General features: G+C 37.6%; 3 protein-coding genes across 5 annotated transcripts; all 3 read left to right on the forward strand.

The window, feature by feature from the left end:
- Nucleotides 1–4,737: 4,737 nt before the first annotated feature.
- LOC112461217 (gastrula zinc finger protein XlCGF57.1-like) lies at nucleotides 4,738–14,463 on the forward strand. Of its 3 annotated transcripts, none has more exons than XM_025026378.1 (5): nucleotides 4,738–6,234; nucleotides 6,316–6,462; nucleotides 7,349–7,444; nucleotides 7,510–7,574; nucleotides 8,106–9,307. In XM_025026378.1, exons 1-5 carry the CDS (start codon nucleotides 5,917–5,919, stop codon nucleotides 9,289–9,291), a joined length of 1,812 nt encoding a protein of 603 aa, XP_024882146.1. In that variant the 5' UTR covers nucleotides 4,738–5,916; the 3' UTR covers nucleotides 9,292–9,307. The 3 variants fall into 3 exon arrangements, with proteins under 3 accessions (XP_024882146.1, XP_024882149.1, XP_024882148.1); XM_025026381.1 differs by lacking the exon at nucleotides 8,106–9,307 and adding an exon at nucleotides 10,782–12,633 and having other exon boundaries at nucleotides 4,744–6,234; XM_025026380.1 differs by lacking the exon at nucleotides 8,106–9,307 and adding an exon at nucleotides 12,946–14,463 and having other exon boundaries at nucleotides 5,423–6,234.
- On the forward strand, nucleotides 9,480–10,870 carry LOC112461220 (zinc finger protein 182-like). Its single transcript, XM_025026385.1, has one exon. The coding sequence runs from the start codon at nucleotides 9,531–9,533 to the stop codon at nucleotides 10,767–10,769; it is 1,239 nt and encodes a 412-aa protein (XP_024882153.1). The 5' UTR covers nucleotides 9,480–9,530; the 3' UTR covers nucleotides 10,770–10,870.
- A 914-nt stretch (nucleotides 14,464–15,377) lies between the features above and the next one.
- Nucleotides 15,378–17,309, forward strand: LOC112461224 (zinc finger and BTB domain-containing protein 17-like). The gene is made up of 2 exons (XM_025026391.1): nucleotides 15,378–16,702; nucleotides 16,907–17,309. The coding sequence occupies exons 1-2, from the start codon at nucleotides 16,200–16,202 to the stop codon at nucleotides 16,926–16,928; spliced, it is 525 nt and encodes a 174-aa protein (XP_024882159.1). The 5' UTR covers nucleotides 15,378–16,199; the 3' UTR covers nucleotides 16,929–17,309.
- Nucleotides 17,310–17,449: the final 140 nt, after the last annotated feature.

Here is a 17,449-nt window from a genome sequence, read left to right on the forward strand (position 1 = left end):
GATACAAACGAAATTCACTCAGGTAACACGCCTTTTTTAAAAGTGGAAAAGATAACTTATGTTAACTTTATTTTTCAATGTATTAACATTTTCCATTTGTATAGAAGTATGTTTAGTCAAAGGACATGATCCAAAATCTATACGCTTTTTAGAAATTTTCCTTTTGAGTTCTAAAAACTGTCTGACTTTTGACGCAACACTTTTTTGCGTAGGACTGGCTTCTATCACTTCATCTTCATCTAAAATTTCACTAGTGTTGTTCACTAGTGTTGTAGCACTATTTTCAGTAACAGTTGCATTTGTAGTAGCATTTGCTATAGAAACATCTTGAATGAAATTCTGTTCTACACTATGCAATATATTAACTGCCTTATGTTTGTCTACACTTGAGGACAGTTCCATTTTTTCATTATTCTTGATTAGATAAAATGCAAGTCGAGATTGTTTCCGTCTTTTCTTTCGATATAGTGTTATAGACAACATTGAAAGACTTTTTGGCTGATTATTTTCGTCAGTATTTTTGTATTTTTGTATTTTTATATTTTTGTATTTTTGTATTTTTGTAAAATATTTATTTGCATCTGATAAATCAATTTTTTTTTATCGGAATTAAAATTAATAGAATTTGTATTTATTGTATCTAATTCCAATAATGGGACATTATTGTTTTATTGCACATTAGCGTTATTCAAGTGTTGTGACATTGTTTTATTCTTTGTTTTCGTACAAGGTATTATCTGTCATTTAGGATAAAAAATGGTTACGAAATCACATATATACATATATAATAATTAATCGATGAATTTATTAGTATTTACTAAACAATGGTCATATTGACATCATTTTCACTGCAGACTGTTTTCACTGGGCATAAATCATGTAATATTGTACATATTTACATAATAGGCCAGTCACATTAAACTTTAGGGGGTTAACCTTTCAATTAATCTACCCAGATTGCAACCACCATGAATCGCTTTGATTTGAGGTATTATAAGTAAGATTTATTTTGCTTTGCAAAATTAACGGGGAATAAAAAGTTATTAACAATATTATCAACCAAAAACACAATTTTTTATATTTTTTTTTCAAATATCTCAAAAACTAAGCAAGATAGGGTAACTAAACTATACGTACCTTTTTTTGTAGAGCATAAAATTATCTAGGGGAGACCGGGGCTAAGCCGACACTATTTTTTCAAAGGCAATTTTTAATATTTAATTAAAATTTTTAGGCAAATTCAATGATATGTATTTAAAGAGTGTTTTTTCAGGTACAAAATTGATTCAGGAAGTTTTGCTGTACGTCGCTTTGTTTTGCCGCCAGGAAAGGAAAAGTGACGCGAAGACAAATTTTCGAATTGAAAAATGATGGAGCGAACTCGACACCCCGCCGGGGCAAACTCAACACTTTGTTTGATCGACACAATTTGATCTGGAACTTATTTTTTTATTGTTTAAAAATAAAAATACATTGTTTATCAAATAAAAAGACATTGTGTATTAGAAACAAAAAGTCGGAATAAAGTAAACAATTATTTAAAATAATGAGAAAAAAAAAGATTAAACTTTTAATTATCTTTTGCTGAACTGTCTGAAAAACAATTTATACACGTAAACTCGCGATCAAATGTGCGCACACATTCGTCATGAGCCATACGGTTGCATTGTTGTGTAAGATGCATTGTTTGTTATTAGAAGCTAATGAAATGTTTTCCGAACACACGCAACAAATGTTCCTTAAATCGTCATCGGAATCGGACGAAACAGTGACCTTTTTTGCGATAATGTCACTTTAGGTTAGTGTCGTCTTTGCCCCGGTGGCGTCGTGTCGACTTAGCCCCGAACGTCGTTTTTTACTTTTGTTACTCCAAAAATATATAAATTTTGAAAATATGCAAAAATTATTATCGGATTCGTATAAAGCATCGAATTTCCTATCAAAATCACTTAGCGGTAGATTCGCAAGAGTAAAGCTCGATGAAAGAGTAGACATTTTCGAGAGATCAGAAAAATTACTTTTCACTATCAAAAACACTTATGTCGCGTTAAAAATTACACTATAACTCAGAATGTTACCAAATTCCGTTGATAATACTGGCACATAAAGACGCATTTACAGTAGCAAAGGCAAGTTTCTACGATAGATTTAAATTGGCAAAAAGCCTAGTGTCAAGTTCGCCCCGCTGTCGGCTTAGCCCCGGTCTCCCCTACAATAATGATTTGAACAACATTTATCGTCAAGTCAGTCGTTTAGCTTGTACGCGCCGTCAAACTCCAAGACTCGATCCTGAAAACCCTCGATTTCGTCATTTTTTTTTATGTTGCACCGATGATTTTTTTTCCCGTCATTTAAAATAAAATTAAAAATCCCCCAAAAATCACGCATTATCTGAGAACTGCAAAGAATACTTTTCATGGTGCAACCAATTTTTTAGACAATTTTTTCTTTAGTTTGTAGCTATGTAAGCAAAAAATTTTGACTTTTTGGAAGTCTTAGTTTTTCGCTGTTTTCAGGCTTTAAAATTCATTTGAGACGAATTTTATCATATGCATCTTGTTATGGACAAAATTTGCAACAAAAAAGGACCCTTGTATTTTTTTTTGTACGACGAACGCTGATTTTTTTATTGACCCGCAAGGTTATCCAATATTGCTCACAGGTCGGATAACGCTTAATTTTGTGCGTCAATAAAAAAATCAGCGTTCGTCATACGAAAAAAATACAAGAGTCCTTTTTTATTGCAAATTTTGTCTGCAATAAGATGCATATAATAAAATGCGTCTCAAATGAATTTTAAGGCCTGAAAACAGCGAAAAACTAAGACTATCCCAAAAAGTCAAACTTTTTGCTTACATAGCTATAAACTAAAGAAAAATGGTCTAAAAAAGCGGTTGCAACCTGGGAAGATTAATTGGAAGGTTTGATGTCTAATATGACTGGCCTATAAAACAGAATTTAAAAAAAAACTTGAAATGTGGGCATTAAAATAATTTTTGCTTTAAATAAGAAACAAAATAAAAAAATGTTTTGAATGTATCTAGATTTAAAACTTATTGTAATCTTTATTTTTTTAAAACGGAAAAAATTATATATACACAGTAGTATTTACTAACTGTTGACTGACTGTGATTAGCCAAATGCACAGCCTAAACCGAAGTAGATAAAGAAAAAGTGCTTTATATGAAGACTTCTGCTAATATCTTAGAACGTGTAAAAAAATCAGGTCTACAAAGAAAAACAAAAAAAAACCCCTACTAAGGTAAAAGAAATCAAGGGAAATGACTTAAAAAAGGGAAGGGATGCCGAGCGTCAGAGACCTAAGTACAATTATTACATCCATAAATAATCTCAAAATAAAAAGATCCCTTTCATATATCAAAGGTCCAGACAAACTTGCATAGCGCATAAACATAAGCATAAGAAAATTGATTGATCCATTACATGTGCATAAGAAAATAGACCAATCCATCTCTTTATGCACATGCTTATGCACCTATGCAAGTTTGTTTAGGTTGACCTTAAAAGATATGATTCAATCTTCAAAAAACATTAGAACAAATCTTAAATTACCACATTTACACACGAGTAGTACATATGTATATTCTGGCCAATCGTCTTCTGGCATTACACACTTTCTAATAGCTTTAAGTATTAAGTATCTTTTCTGGCTGGTCATATGGTGGCCACTTTGTTTTCATTCTTAGTTCGTCGACCCAAAAAGTAGGCGTACTATTTCCGGTGGGTCTTTTGTTTCCGGAAATTTCAAAACTGAATACATGATTACTGTAACTATAAGAGAAAGAAATTATTATTATTATTATCATTACCATCATCATTACTATCCCTATTCACTCCAACGTTTTTTTCGCCCCAATAATCCTCCAACCATGCACTTTCGAGTCCCACGTGTTTTTTATAATGTTAATAGCTTTGAAAAATTCCCCAAAAATTATTATAATATCTTTGTACCTTCGACTAAAAATCAATGTAAAGAATATTTGGAAATCATTTATTTAAATATTTTTTTAAAACAATTATATGTTAACAAACACACGTTACGACTCGTTTTACTTAAAAAATCATAACTCACGAACAAATTGACGAAGGTTAATGAACCAAAACGCAAATTAAAGCTAAAAGTAGTGCAAATGAGAAAAAAAATAAGAGATAATTATTAATTAAATAGGAATACTTAATTTCGTCGCCGCAAATTTGGTAATTTTTAAATGGTACAGAAGGACTTTAAGGACTTAAAGAATGCTAGAAAAAGAATTTCTGAATAAGAAAAGGCGAATTTGAAGTGTGACAGATATTTTTTATGTAAAAAAATTAATTTTTTTTTTATAATCGTAGCTCTTCCCCATTTCTTCCACCTGCCTCTGAGTCATAATAGACCTCTGTGGAATGTTAAATTTTTTTTTTAACAACAAAAATATTTTAAATACGGTTAAATTATACACAAAAATACATTTTTATCGAAAAAAATGCTCATTTACCTTTCACACGACAGTGACGTAATCCTCCAACCATGCACTTTCGTGTCCCACCGAGATTTTGATTGTTCCCCGTTTCGAAAGTAAATGAGCTAGGACTTTGAAATTTTTACCTGTGGTTCCCTGCCACAATAACTTTTTTCCGGCGTGGAGGGAATTCTCCCACGATCATTTGTTTTCCGGAACAAACGACTGTTAGAAATTCGTGGAACACGAAAGGCATGGTTGGAGCGAATAGGGCTATAATAATATGCAAGATTTTCATAAAATCTTCTAGTTTAGTAGAAATTTCTGTTATTTGTATGCCTGAAATTTGTACATTGAGTGGTCCATTTTGTATCCACAGCATAATAATCCTTCTTACTACGCCAAGATAAACACAATGCATGCTATCCAATGCAATGTTTGACACTAAGTTGAGATTTGGAACTTCTTTCAAAATTGTTTCTCCATGTTGATAATCTTCATATTCAAAATTTCTAAACTTATCATCTTGTCTTTGTGACGTCACAAAACCGTCCTTGCCAGGAACAACAATGACGTCATCATGACATATAGAATTATGACTTTTGAAAGATGTCATTTTGACATCATTATGACTTATGTGTTCTCCTTGGGAACATTATGCAATTAATGCATTCGCAAGGATTATTTTATCGCGCATGACTCGTCAATTTTTGCGTATAAAGCGGTTGAACTATATTCAGTAATTAATTACTTAAGCGGAAAACATATATTTTTTTAAGTATTACAATAAAATTTGATCTTTGATGTGTAAAATCGCATTGAACGCGTCATGCATTAATTCACTGTATGTCACCATAACATAAGCAAAATATGTAATATTATCACGAGTTATCACGACAGATAATTATCCTATGAGATTATATTAACTGATTAAGTTAAAAAAAAAGAGAAATTATTTTTTTAGAAATGTCTTTTTGGAGTCTTACGTTACTTTAGATTATTTCACTTAATTCTATAATCTTAATCATCTTAAAGCATTCTAATCAAATAGAGTTCATCCAATCATCTTGCACACCCACACAAAGAAGGTACACCTTCAAGTAAAGGCATCCAACCCTTTCAGGAAAGTTTAAACCTGCGAGCGTTCCCAAATCCAACCAATCTGGACGACTTCCATCGACCATATGATCACGTTCCATCGTGGGAGATCCAGCAAAGTCGCTTCGGATGCGTACGCATCCGGCGTTCTATGCCATTTTAAAGCTTCGACCATTCTTCAGTCAACCATCGAGCGCATGCGAACGCTGGCTAAAGACAGGAGCAAGCGGAAGCTTGCTCCAACGTCGTCCTCCAGCGTCTAACGTCTTATAATCAAAGGTGTCTTGCATGCAACGTGCGCAGCGAGTGAATTCGTTGATAGCGTGCTGGACACGTGGTCGTCTTCTTCGTCGGCATGGAGACTAGCGACTCGATGCCGCCAGAAATGGAGTCACCCGGCGAGGACATTATGCTGATCGAGACCGTGAAGAGTATAGTGACGCGTGGAGAGCGCAACGAGTCGGAGGGAACCGACGAGGATTTCTTCTTGATGTCGCAGGACCAGTCAGTGCAGTATCCCGATGGAACGGTATCTGCAACAGAGGTAACGTTAGCGTGGATGCACCTCTGCAGGATATGCGCTAACGCGAGCAATCACATGATACCCATCTTCGAGGGCGACGGAGCGGAGCATGACTTGTCCAGCAAAATAATCAAGTACTTGCCGATACACGTGTGTACAGTAAACGCCGAAATTTCAGTTCAAGTACCTCGGTGAACGACGCGTTGGTCATCTACTGATTGCTTTTTACAGGTATCCGAAAGCGACACTCTGCCGTTGCAACTGTGCGAGAATTGCGCCAACATCCTGATAGCCTGGCACGAGTTGCGCGAGGGATGTCTAAGCGCGGAGATAAAGCTGCTGCAAATGCAGGATACGCAACTGCGAAATAAGCAGCAGGTAAACAAATGCATAAGGTTAAGGAATGTCTGTTTGTCTACAATAGCCGTAAAAGTATGCAGTAAGACGTGAGCAGTAAGCTATTGACCAACCACAGTCGATTATTATTCTTGAATTGTAAAAATTCCATTAGTCAACAGCTTACTGCTTACGTCGTCTTACTGCATACTGTTGCGGCTATTGTAGACGAGCCATAATATTACAAAGCTAATTAGCGAGTCAGCTATGTTCCTATTGCATTCTGAGATCTCAAATAAAACATAATAACACCCTTATGGAAAAATACACTCAATCCATAGAAAAACCCTTAAAGTTGGGTGTGATTTCGGACTGCCAATAGGTTTAACAATAGGTTTAACCTATTGGCGGTCCGAAATCACACCCAACTTTAAAGCGTCGTCTACAATGGCAGCAGGAGTATGCAGTGAGATGTAAGCAGTAAGCTATTGACCAACCACAGTCAATTATTCTTGAATTGTAAAAATTTCATTAGTCAATAACTTACTGCTTACGTCTTACTGTATACTCCTGCTGTAGACGACGCTTAAGGGTTTTTCTATGGGTTGAGTGTATTTTTTTATAAGAGCATGTATAAGATAAAGAGGAATTATATTACCATATTTACCTTTTCAGAGTTTAAGTATTTAACTCTCAAGTCCCTCTCTTTGTTGTCGCATCGTATCTATCAAGCTTCTTTAATCCATTAATCCTGACTAATTTTATATCCTAGAAAATGTGTTTCTCTGGACGCGCTTTGTCTTATTCCATTCTGCTGCATCCTCTCTCATACTCGCGTTTCTTTTTACAATCCTTTGTCTCCTCATGCATCTCTCTCTCTGTAAGTACACAATATTCTAATTATATATTCTTTACAAATGTTTTGCAGTATTACAACCCTTCTTCTTTGGATAATTTAGAAGTTACTACGCCGATGCTTACCACAGCCAGCACGACCATTGAATCTAATATTACAAACCCACTGGTAAGTACGATAAAACTATAAGAAATAATCCTTTTACATTAAGTAATTGAAACTCCTTATTGCAGCCAAATCAACAGGACGATGACAAAAACGAAGCGTGTGATTCAGAAAAAATTAATAAATCCAACAGGTAATGATTTCGTATTTTCATAATTTGTTAATTATACAAGAAGCACAGTTCTCTGTCTTTGTCTCTCTTGCTACCTGTTCTCCGTTTATACGATCCGTCTGCTCATGATCGCCGTATTTCTAGCATGTAGATAATAGAATATTAGAATATAATGAAAATAGAATAAGTGCCACATGTAGAACTTGTTAAACATTTCCCGTGTATCTCACGAAAAAATGGAAACTGTTCGACATTGAATACACACGAGCAATCGTGACACGCGTCGTAACGAAATGTGAAACTCTCGCTAAGCCATTAAAAAAAAGAACGATTTACTGACGTTGGGTACGCCAAGAAAATTTTTGCGACAGCTTAACGAAAGATTTCGAGCAAAGCGAAAGGGAATGCGCCGGAACAGCCCCGGGATGGTTGACTTTAACGATTACCTAGAAAACTGAGCGGCTGTGATAACCGAAACTCGAAATCGCAATCGTCCGCTGCGTCGTGCCACGCAATCACGAAACCTGGAGTCAAGTTTCGGCTATTTTGCAGGTCGTGCGGCGTCCGGATACCGTTTAGAGTGTCCCCGGACACGCCGAAAGCATTTTGGAAGCCATACAGGAAACAATGCCAGTCGAGAATGCGCAACCTGACAAAACCGAGCGCGACGACCGAGGACTCCGACTCGGGCTGGATCGCCGTCATGGACACGATGCACGATCACCCGTCTACCGTGTCTGAGCAGCTGGAGAGTAACGATCAGTCCGTCGAACCGAAGGAAGAGTATGTCGCGCCGCTGTATTCCGATAGCGATGAGGACAGTAAAGAACTGTGCCGAGTGCCGAGAACTGAACGATGCGCCGAGTGCGGTAGATGTTTCAAGCTAAAGGACTCGTTATTGCGACACATGAGGATCCACAAGGCAGAGTATGTCGCGACGCAACGCTCTGTAAAAAATTCCGACTGCGACGAGGATAGCGACGAGCTTCGGACGATCACTGTCGCATGCGAGGAGAAGAAAAGCGAGAGAGATCAGACCTTGAATGACAATTCGACACATTTGGTACTTGACGATGAAAAGGACAGTAAAGAACTGTGCGAGATCCCTGGAAACGCGTTGCACAGAGAGGAGACGTTCCGATGCGCCGAGTGCGGTAGATGTTTCAAGCTAAAGGACTCGTATTTGCGACACATGAGGATCCACAAGAACGAGCGGCCGTTTACCTGCCACGTGTGCGGCAAACAGTTCCGCGACTCCGGCGGGCTGACCAGGCATCTCAAGGACGTGCACGCGAAGCTGAAGAACTTCACGTGCGACCTGTGCAAGAGATCGTTCGCATCCAAGGCGACGCGGGAGGATCACCGGCGCACCCACACCGGCGAACGGCCGTACGTCTGCGACTCGTGCGGGAAGACCTTCAAGTCCAAGGCGTCCCTGTATATCCACAGCAAGCTGCACACCGACGTGTTTCCGCACGCGTGCTCGTATTGCAACAAGCGGTTTCGCCGGCGACAGGAGGTGCTGGCACACGTGACCACGCACACCGGCGAGAAGAATCACGGGTGCGACGTGTGCGAGAGGAAGTTTCGGGTCAAGTCTGAATTGGCGCGGCACAAGCTCATCCATTCTGAGAACAAGCCGTTCGTCTGCGTCAAGTGCGGTCTCGCTTTCCGGCAGAAGCGCTACCTGAACAATCATCTCAAGAGCCGGCACAAGGAATCTCTGCGAGCGTCCTAACGATAAGGGGCATTATTAACGGTAGAAATGTACGCCGAACGCGCAAATCGTCCTCCCCTTCTCTGTCTCTCTTCTTCTCTGTATAGATACGGTCCTTCGTCATCGACCTACCGCCAGCGACGAAACCGACTCAAACCTGCCGCCTTTGTTGTTTTTCCAGGTGCGAGCTGACAGAGGAGAGATCTTTCGCGACATACCGCTCCTCGTATAGTGCTGCACTGTGGACGAATAACGCCACGATGAAGTACGAAAGCATTCCAACGAGAAGCACGACGCTGATTGCAGAAAACGTTAAAGAAATTTTAGAAAGAGAGACACGTGATTCGTCGAATAACTGCAACGCAGTAAAATGCGACGAAAAAATAGACTCGAACGTCTCAAGATATCAAGAAAAAAATAAATTGACAGTTCTACAGTCAACGAGTAACTCTGTAAAGAACTATACTTGCGATAACTGCCGACGTGTTTTCAAAAGAAAGCACCATCTAATACGCCATATGACAGGCTGTAAACATCACGATTCAGCCAACGAAGAATATTTGTCAAGAACACGTACTAAGGTAACAGAAAAGAAAAAGAAGATAGATGACAGTATGAGAAAAGAAAAGAACCGGTTGATGGAAAATATTAAGAGCGCAAGCGACAACGAAGAACCTTACCTTTCATCAGTAAAATTATTGGGAAAACGATCCAGAACTTATCCATGCGGCTATTGTGAACACATTGCGGAGAAGAGGAAACTGTTAAAAGCCCATCTGGTGGAGGCACATCCCGAGGTCGCGAAGAGGAATCGGAAGTCCTTCGTAGCCACGGAGACAGTGATGCGTGCCCGAATGGAACATGACGGTAAAGTGTACTACCATTGCAACGAGTGCGGCAAAAACTTAAATTCGCCGTACACCTTCTACTGGCACCTGCGCATCCACACGGGCGAACGGCTGTTTACTTGCCACCTCTGTGGCAAGCGATTCCGCGTGAATCAAGGTTTGGCACGGCACCTGAAGGAGACCCACGCCGGCATCAAGAACGTGCCATGCGATCTGTGCGGCCGTATGTTCTCAACGCGGCGCAACGTTGAGGACCACAGGCGCATCCACACGGGCGAGCGGCCGTACGTCTGCAACGTCTGCGGAAAAACGTTCAAGCAAAAGGCCTCCCTCTTCGTGCACAATCGCACGCACACGGACGTGTTCCCGTTCAAGTGCAGCTACTGCGGCCAGACCTTCCGCACGCGGCCGCCGCTGATGTTGCACATCACCAAGCACACCGGCGAGAAGCCGCACGCGTGCGACGTGTGCGGCCGTCGCTTTCGTATCAAATACGAGCTGAAGCGACACCGACTGATCCATTCCGACGAGAAACCTTGGCGCTGCACCGAATGCAGCCTCTCGTTCCGCCAGAAGCGCTACTTAGTTAATCATAAGAAACTCAACCACGAGCCGCCACGCAATTCGGCCGTCCCCCAAGTAACGGGCTGACTCTCTTTTCAGATGGACGCGTCGAATGTCGAAAGACGAATCGGAGAGACGTGCACGAGTCAGCTCGCCAAGGAATGAGCAGTCCGATATGGAAGGACACATTAATGTCGAGAAAACTCGATCAACGGTATCCAGCGAGAAATGTCTTGCATCAACGCATCTTGGCGATTTTGAAGAGAAGTTAGAAAGAGACCATTCGGCAGATTCTCATCCCAACTTTGAGCAAACGCAGAAGTCTCAAGAAAAATCTATGATGAACTCTCAAGGATGTACGGAACGATCGAAAAGATTATCGGAACAACGTGCCGAATTAACTTGCTCGAGGACGATGGTGGAGAAGAAATGCACCCCTTACAAGTGTGAGGAGTGCGGGAAGGTCCTTTCCACGTCGTACAATCTGCTAATTCATCGCAACATTCATGCCGGCGTGCGACCCTACATCTGTTCCATTTGCGACAAGAGCTTTCGATCGACGTCTGGTTTGAACAGGCATGTGCGGTACGTCCACGACGGTGTTAAAAATTTCGCCTGCGACGTTTGCGGGCGTCATCTCGCCTCGAGAGCGTCGAGGGACGAGCACAGACGCACTCACTCCGGCGAGAGACCCCACGTGTGCGAGACCTGCGGCAAGTCCTTCAAGCAGAAGGCGTCCCTGCACGTGCACCGACTCTACCATTCGCAGGTCCTGCCGCATCGTTGTGTTCTATGCGACCGCGGTTTCAGGAGGAAGCAGGAATTGGATAAACATGCATCCTGGCACTCCGATCGAAAGCCGTACGCCTGCGATATTTGCGACGAGCGTTTCCGCAGCAAAGGTTGCGTCACCCGTCATCGGCGCACTCATACCAATCAGCGCTTGCACATTTGCGCGATTTGCGGCGCCAGATTCGCTCAGGAGCGATATCTGAAGAGACACTGTGGCAGTTTACACACAGCTGTATGCACGTAAAGATGAAACATCGAATTTGTTTGTATCTGGATGTGTCCGGACGAATGTAGTCATGAAACGTTTGCCGATCGTTAAACTCGATGCCACTAAATTCGACTAGTATGTTCGAACAAATCTATGCGATCCGCGAGAATTGGAAATATTCGATCGAATTAAATCATAAATACAGAAGATGACAAAAATGATGAAGACAAAATCAGAAAGAAGAAATCCATGATAGAATCAATTTTTGCAAATCATACAAGAGCATGTATCCATGTGGAGAGACTATTGTAAATATGTTCCTAAAACCAAAGAAACACATGAATTTGAATTTATTGTTCAAAGGCTTACGACTGGTTAAAACATTGCGTGAGAAAGAATGATGATGAGAAATACTACTGTGAATGGAAGATCTTATATTGTCATTGCATATATACGTAAAACCGTTTTGTGCAAAATTTGAGAAATAAAGTTTGATAAGAAATAATTGTTGAGACTCGACTTAAGATGACATCCACAAACATTCTCAAAAACCATGCTCTCGGTTTCCATCTATTTAGAATTAGATGAAAAACAAAATAAGAAGAACTAAATATCCCTTAATTTTACGGAAAAATCGTTAGCACTGATTTATTTCTATTTTCTGTATCCGTATCGAATGGAAGGGAATCTCATGCATTAAGGAAAATTACGTAAAAATTATTAATACTTCCTTTGAAATTAAAATAAAGTAATTTTAAATTTTAACAAGAATATAGTAGAAACCAAGAAAACAAATAAACAAGTAAAGGTTGATTAAATGACACTAAAGAGAGAGTACATGGAATAACTAAAAAACAGTAGTGCGATTCTGAAACCTTGGATAAAAAGAGAGATCTTTAATATCTGACATTTCTCGAGTTCGGCAAATAACACCAGCAGAACTGAGCAAAGGAAATTGTAAGTAAATTTCATGAAATTAATCTTACAATTATTAGAGAGAACTAACAAGTGCATATGTTAAACTTTAAAAAGATCGAAAATTTTCAATTTCACTCATATTGTTTAGAGACGAAATTTTCTTGCAAACTTCAAGATTTTATAATGTAAATATGTATACGTATATAACAGACTAATTTACTAAAATATACGTTTTTTAAATATCCTGTGCACAGTATACGATATATAGAAAATATATAATGTGATAACAGAAATATAAATTTAATAACAAATTTAATAACAAATGGTTACTTTTTATTTTTACAGATTGAAGAATCAGATCGTCATCCCCGATCGGCTAATCGCCCACAGTTCTCGGCAAGCATATAAAATGGTAGAATATAGAAATGAAAATAATCCAATTCAAACTAAAACGTCCAATATAATCGATGGAAATTCGGAGAGTACTTTTTCTTCCGCAGATAATATCGATAACAATAAATTAACCGAACATTTGTCTCCTACAAGTATATCTCGTCAAATATCCTCTTCAAATGAATTGCCAAATGACACGAAGAAGAAAAGTACAGAAGACAAAGGTACTACTCTTGCTAGTCAGACGCGAGCAAGAAGTTACACGAAAAAGACGAAAGCTACATTATATACACAGCAAGAACACGCAGCGGAAGTGAACGAGTCTAATGAATATTTGGAGAAGAGCGTCAAACAGTCCAAAGCCAAAAAGGCTGCCCCCACCAGCCCGGCGATGGTCTGCAAATTTTGTAACAAGAAATTTCGCTCGCGGAAAAGCTACTGGGCCCACGTACGCACGCACTCGGACGAGAAATCGTACACGTGCCACATATGCGGAAAACAATTCGTTCAGAGCGGTAGTCTATATTATCACCTGAAACACGTGCACGATGGCGTGAAGAATCACACCTGCGATATATGCGGCCGCAGCTTCGCCATGAAGACCGCCATGGAGGATCATCGACGTATCCATACCGGTGAACGCCCATACGTGTGTCACACTTGTGGCAAGACGTTCAAAACCAAGGCATCTCTCTACATACACAGCAAGATCCATACGGATGAATTTCCATACCAATGTACCTATTGCGCCAAAAGGTTTCGCTGGAGACAGCAGATGCTGGGTCACCTGACAGTACATACGGGTGAGAAAAATCATATGTGCGACATATGTGGCAAGGGTTTCGGCGTGAAGAACGACCTGACCAGGCACAAACGTGTTCATTCCGAGGAAAAGCCGTACAAGTGTAATCAATGCGGCGTCAGTTTCGGCCAGAAACGTTATCTCAAAAGTCACGAACGCTTAAAGTTACACTGAGAAAAAAATTGGTTGAAAAACACAAAATGTGTTTCATCCAACTAAAATATTTAGTCCGATATGTTCAACTAAACAAAAATTAATTGGTTAAACTAAACATTAGTTGAATTAACTAATTCTTGATTAAAATATTTTGATGGTTGACATGAATGAGCTATACCTTTTTTAGTGCAACTTAATAATTGTTGAATCAATCATTAATCAATCAACAATTATACAAGTTTAGTCCATACAACCAATTTTTTTTCTCAGTGTAGGAACGTGTAGAAGTTCAAATCAAATTGAGTCCGATTAGTCTTGTCGAGCTGAGTTGGAGTAAATAAAAAATGGATACCTAATACAAATCGGATAATACAAATGTTCCTAATATTAAAGAACTTAAACTGTTCGAAAAAAATGATAATTCCAATGATATTCGCGCAAACATATTTGAGATACTTACAGGGTAGTCTGTTATTGATGTTACAATTAGAAAGATAATAATTCTAAATGGAAAAATATATAATAGAATTACATTATATAAAGTAGAATCTTTTTTTATATAAAGCTTTACTTTGGAAAAATAAGTATTATTCTGTTTTAAATTTATTTTTCAATAATAATATGCCATAATAATAATTATATAAATAATTAATACTTGTAATTATTAATCAGTCATAAATTCTAATTGTAATTAGAAATTAATAATTCTGATTCATTGACAAATAATTATTTTTTCTTTTTTATAAATAATAATTATATAAATTAATCTTTAATATCCTGAATTTTTAAATCTAATATTTAGAAAAAGCATTCGTATATGAATAACTTTTCAGCATATTTTTCTTCACGTAGAATTATCCTTTTTCTCTTTGTATTCTATAAATAACGGAGGATGTAATATAATGTAGCATATGTGAATAGGTTTCTTATATATTATTTCTAAACATGCGCTAATAATATAACGCGATGCAAGAATGTAATACATGAGGATATTTTGAAATTTCACACATACTGTCAGTAAGTCGAAAATATATTTTTATCGTAAATAAACGCGAGACTTTTGGACATATGACAACTGTATTTTATTAATTTCATTAAAAACTAATGTTTTAGAAAATATTCTGAAATAGAATATTATTTATACTGATGCTAAGTTTTACATTACACTTTATGTATTATGCATATGATTGTAGAATAAATCAATTCCATGACTTATTGTGATATTTTAAAATAGATCTTTCTTCGTAATTACTATTAAATAAGTCGTAATAGATGAGTGTGTATATTACATATAAAATAAAAAAAAGATAGGTACTATATAAAACTTTGTAAATGAAAAGTGATCAAAGAACAGAAGTTTATGGTTAATTTTTATTAAGAACCAGTACACTTCAAACATTTTTTTACATTACCATCATGTCTACTTCTTAATAAAATATTAAAAAAGAATTGCGTTTTATTTAGACTTTTTATATAACTTGTGGGGCCGCATGTGCCTCTATAGTCTATCAAGATGCCACCACGCTAATTATTTAACCGCACGCGGACAAAATACGCTTTCTCGCGAACGCTCGGCCTTCGCTCGAACTTAGATATATGTATGAATAAATTCGACTCATTTTCATCAAATTCATCTCATTTTGAGACACAAGGAAAAACCATGCTATGAAATGGCGTAAAAAAACTATTCTAAAATTTATGGCATTATAGAAACAACGAAGTAAAAAGAAATAATTTAAATATTATTTTTATCAAATAACAGGAGAGATATACTGCAAAAATTTCAACAATGCTATAGATGTATAAACATAATACAGAAATTCCTGGTTTGTTTTTGAATGTGTCCGGACGAGGTATAGAATTAACGTTTGCCGATCGTTAAACTGGATACCGTAGGCGATATTTTCGATTAGTACGTCGATTACACGCGCAGCAACGATACTGTGTGTAATTGTGAAATATCTCGTTAATTAAAAGTCAATCATAAAAGAGTTTTAAAAAGCGCACTCGTAACAGCTTCGATGGATAACACGTGTCTCTATATATGAACCTTTATCCACGGAGTATCGAAAAATGCCAAAGATCGAACAGAAGTTCGACGAGTGAAGAAAAGGAAAAAGGAAAGTCAATTGCCAAACCCTCTATCGAATTGCCGAGAAATTCAAAACCATATACGTTTGCATATTAGAGACGCGTGCCTTTAACTCGAATTGAAACATCAAAGAGACGCCGCGCCGCTAAGATCTCAATGTATCAAGGCTGCATCCATTCTATCGAGAAACTGCAATACGAATTAAAATCATACGGCTGTGATCTACGAGTCTCCAACCCGATTCAATTGGACGATCATGTTTTCGCGAATCATGCAGAAGTCACAGCTCTCAAATTCTGTCATTGCTCGAGGATCTTCGCCGACGAGAAATCGCTTAAAAATCATATTCAAGTGAAGCACAAGTTACAATATTGTCGCTGTTCATTTTGCAGTACACCTTACGAAAATTTTAGACGTTTGAAGACGCTCAGTAAACAATATATGTGTCCATACTGTCACAAATGTTTCTACAGATGGAAAGATTTAAGTGTTCATATGAGCATACACGAGAAGCTAATGAGATGCAAAATATGTGGGAAGAAGTTCAGTACAAAATGGTTGATGCGGCAGCATTTGATCGATAAACATTCAGAAAAGGAATGCGATTGGTCACCAAGTCATTGTTCTACAGATATAAGAAATCAAGGAGCAGCAAACAAGTAAGGACAATCTCACAGAAAGTATTCTTTCCGATATTCTTTATATCAGTATTATTAAAAGATGTGCGAATATATTATTAATGTTCATTGACCAATTGCATTTTATATCCAGAAATTAAGTAAAGGAAATGTATTACACAGTAGTGAGAATGCGTATAACAAAGGAATGTTTGATAATAAACGTGTTATTTTCTATTTTCGCAGGTTGCAGAACCAGATTCACTAATGGACAACCACCAATATAGTTATTCTCGAAGAACATACAATATACTCTCTTATGGGAAATCGCATGAATAAAATGAATTTTATCCGGACATCCAATATAAAGACTCCGAAGAATTTTTACTTTTTTGTCGATTTATCGTTAGAAATAACACTTATTCTAACGATAAATCGATTAAATGTTTATAGCGCATAAATATATCTCTTAAATTAATGACGTTAACGCGGGATTAAATAAATAAATTACAAAACAGAACGTAACAAAAGGATAAAGATTTTTCTCTGCTAGAGTGACACGTGCAAATTACGCATAAAAGACAAAAGATTAATGAATATTTTTGGTGTTCAATATACAAGTTTGTATGCTGTTTGGCTGCTCAAATAGGCTTTGATAATAATATACAATTATGTATTAATGAATTATTCTATGTAATTAATTAATCAATTTCTTATCAATAATCTTTTGATTTTTAATTGGTAATAACTATTAAATACATACATATTATAATGATTAATATTTAATAT

This window comes from Temnothorax curvispinosus, unplaced genomic scaffold (assembly GCF_003070985.1).
Source record: "Temnothorax curvispinosus isolate PA1 unplaced genomic scaffold, ASM307098v1 QBEX01011168.1, whole genome shotgun sequence".
NCBI lineage: Eukaryota > Metazoa > Arthropoda > Insecta > Hymenoptera > Formicidae > Temnothorax > Temnothorax curvispinosus.

What these genes read in the sequence shown, in the direction of transcription:
- LOC112461217 (XM_025026378.1), top strand. Translation starts at nt 5,917, where the DNA reads ATGGAGACTAGCGACTCGATGCCGCCAGAAATGGAGTCACCCGGCGAG. An exon ending in TCAAGTACTTGCCGATACAC is followed by an intron (nt 6,235 to 6,315) that starts GTGTGTACAGTA and finishes TGCTTTTTACAG; the next exon opens with GTATCCGAAAGCGACACTCT. An exon ending in AACTGCGAAATAAGCAGCAG is followed by an intron (nt 6,463 to 7,348) that starts GTAAACAAATGC and finishes AATGTTTTGCAG; the next exon opens with TATTACAACCCTTCTTCTTT.
- LOC112461220 (XM_025026385.1), top strand. Translation starts at nt 9,531, where the DNA reads ATGAAGTACGAAAGCATTCCAACGAGAAGCACGACGCTGATTGCAGAA.
- LOC112461224 (XM_025026391.1), top strand. Translation starts at nt 16,200, where the DNA reads ATGTATCAAGGCTGCATCCATTCTATCGAGAAACTGCAATACGAATTA. An exon ending in AATCAAGGAGCAGCAAACAA is followed by an intron (nt 16,703 to 16,906) that starts GTAAGGACAATC and finishes CTATTTTCGCAG; the next exon opens with GTTGCAGAACCAGATTCACT.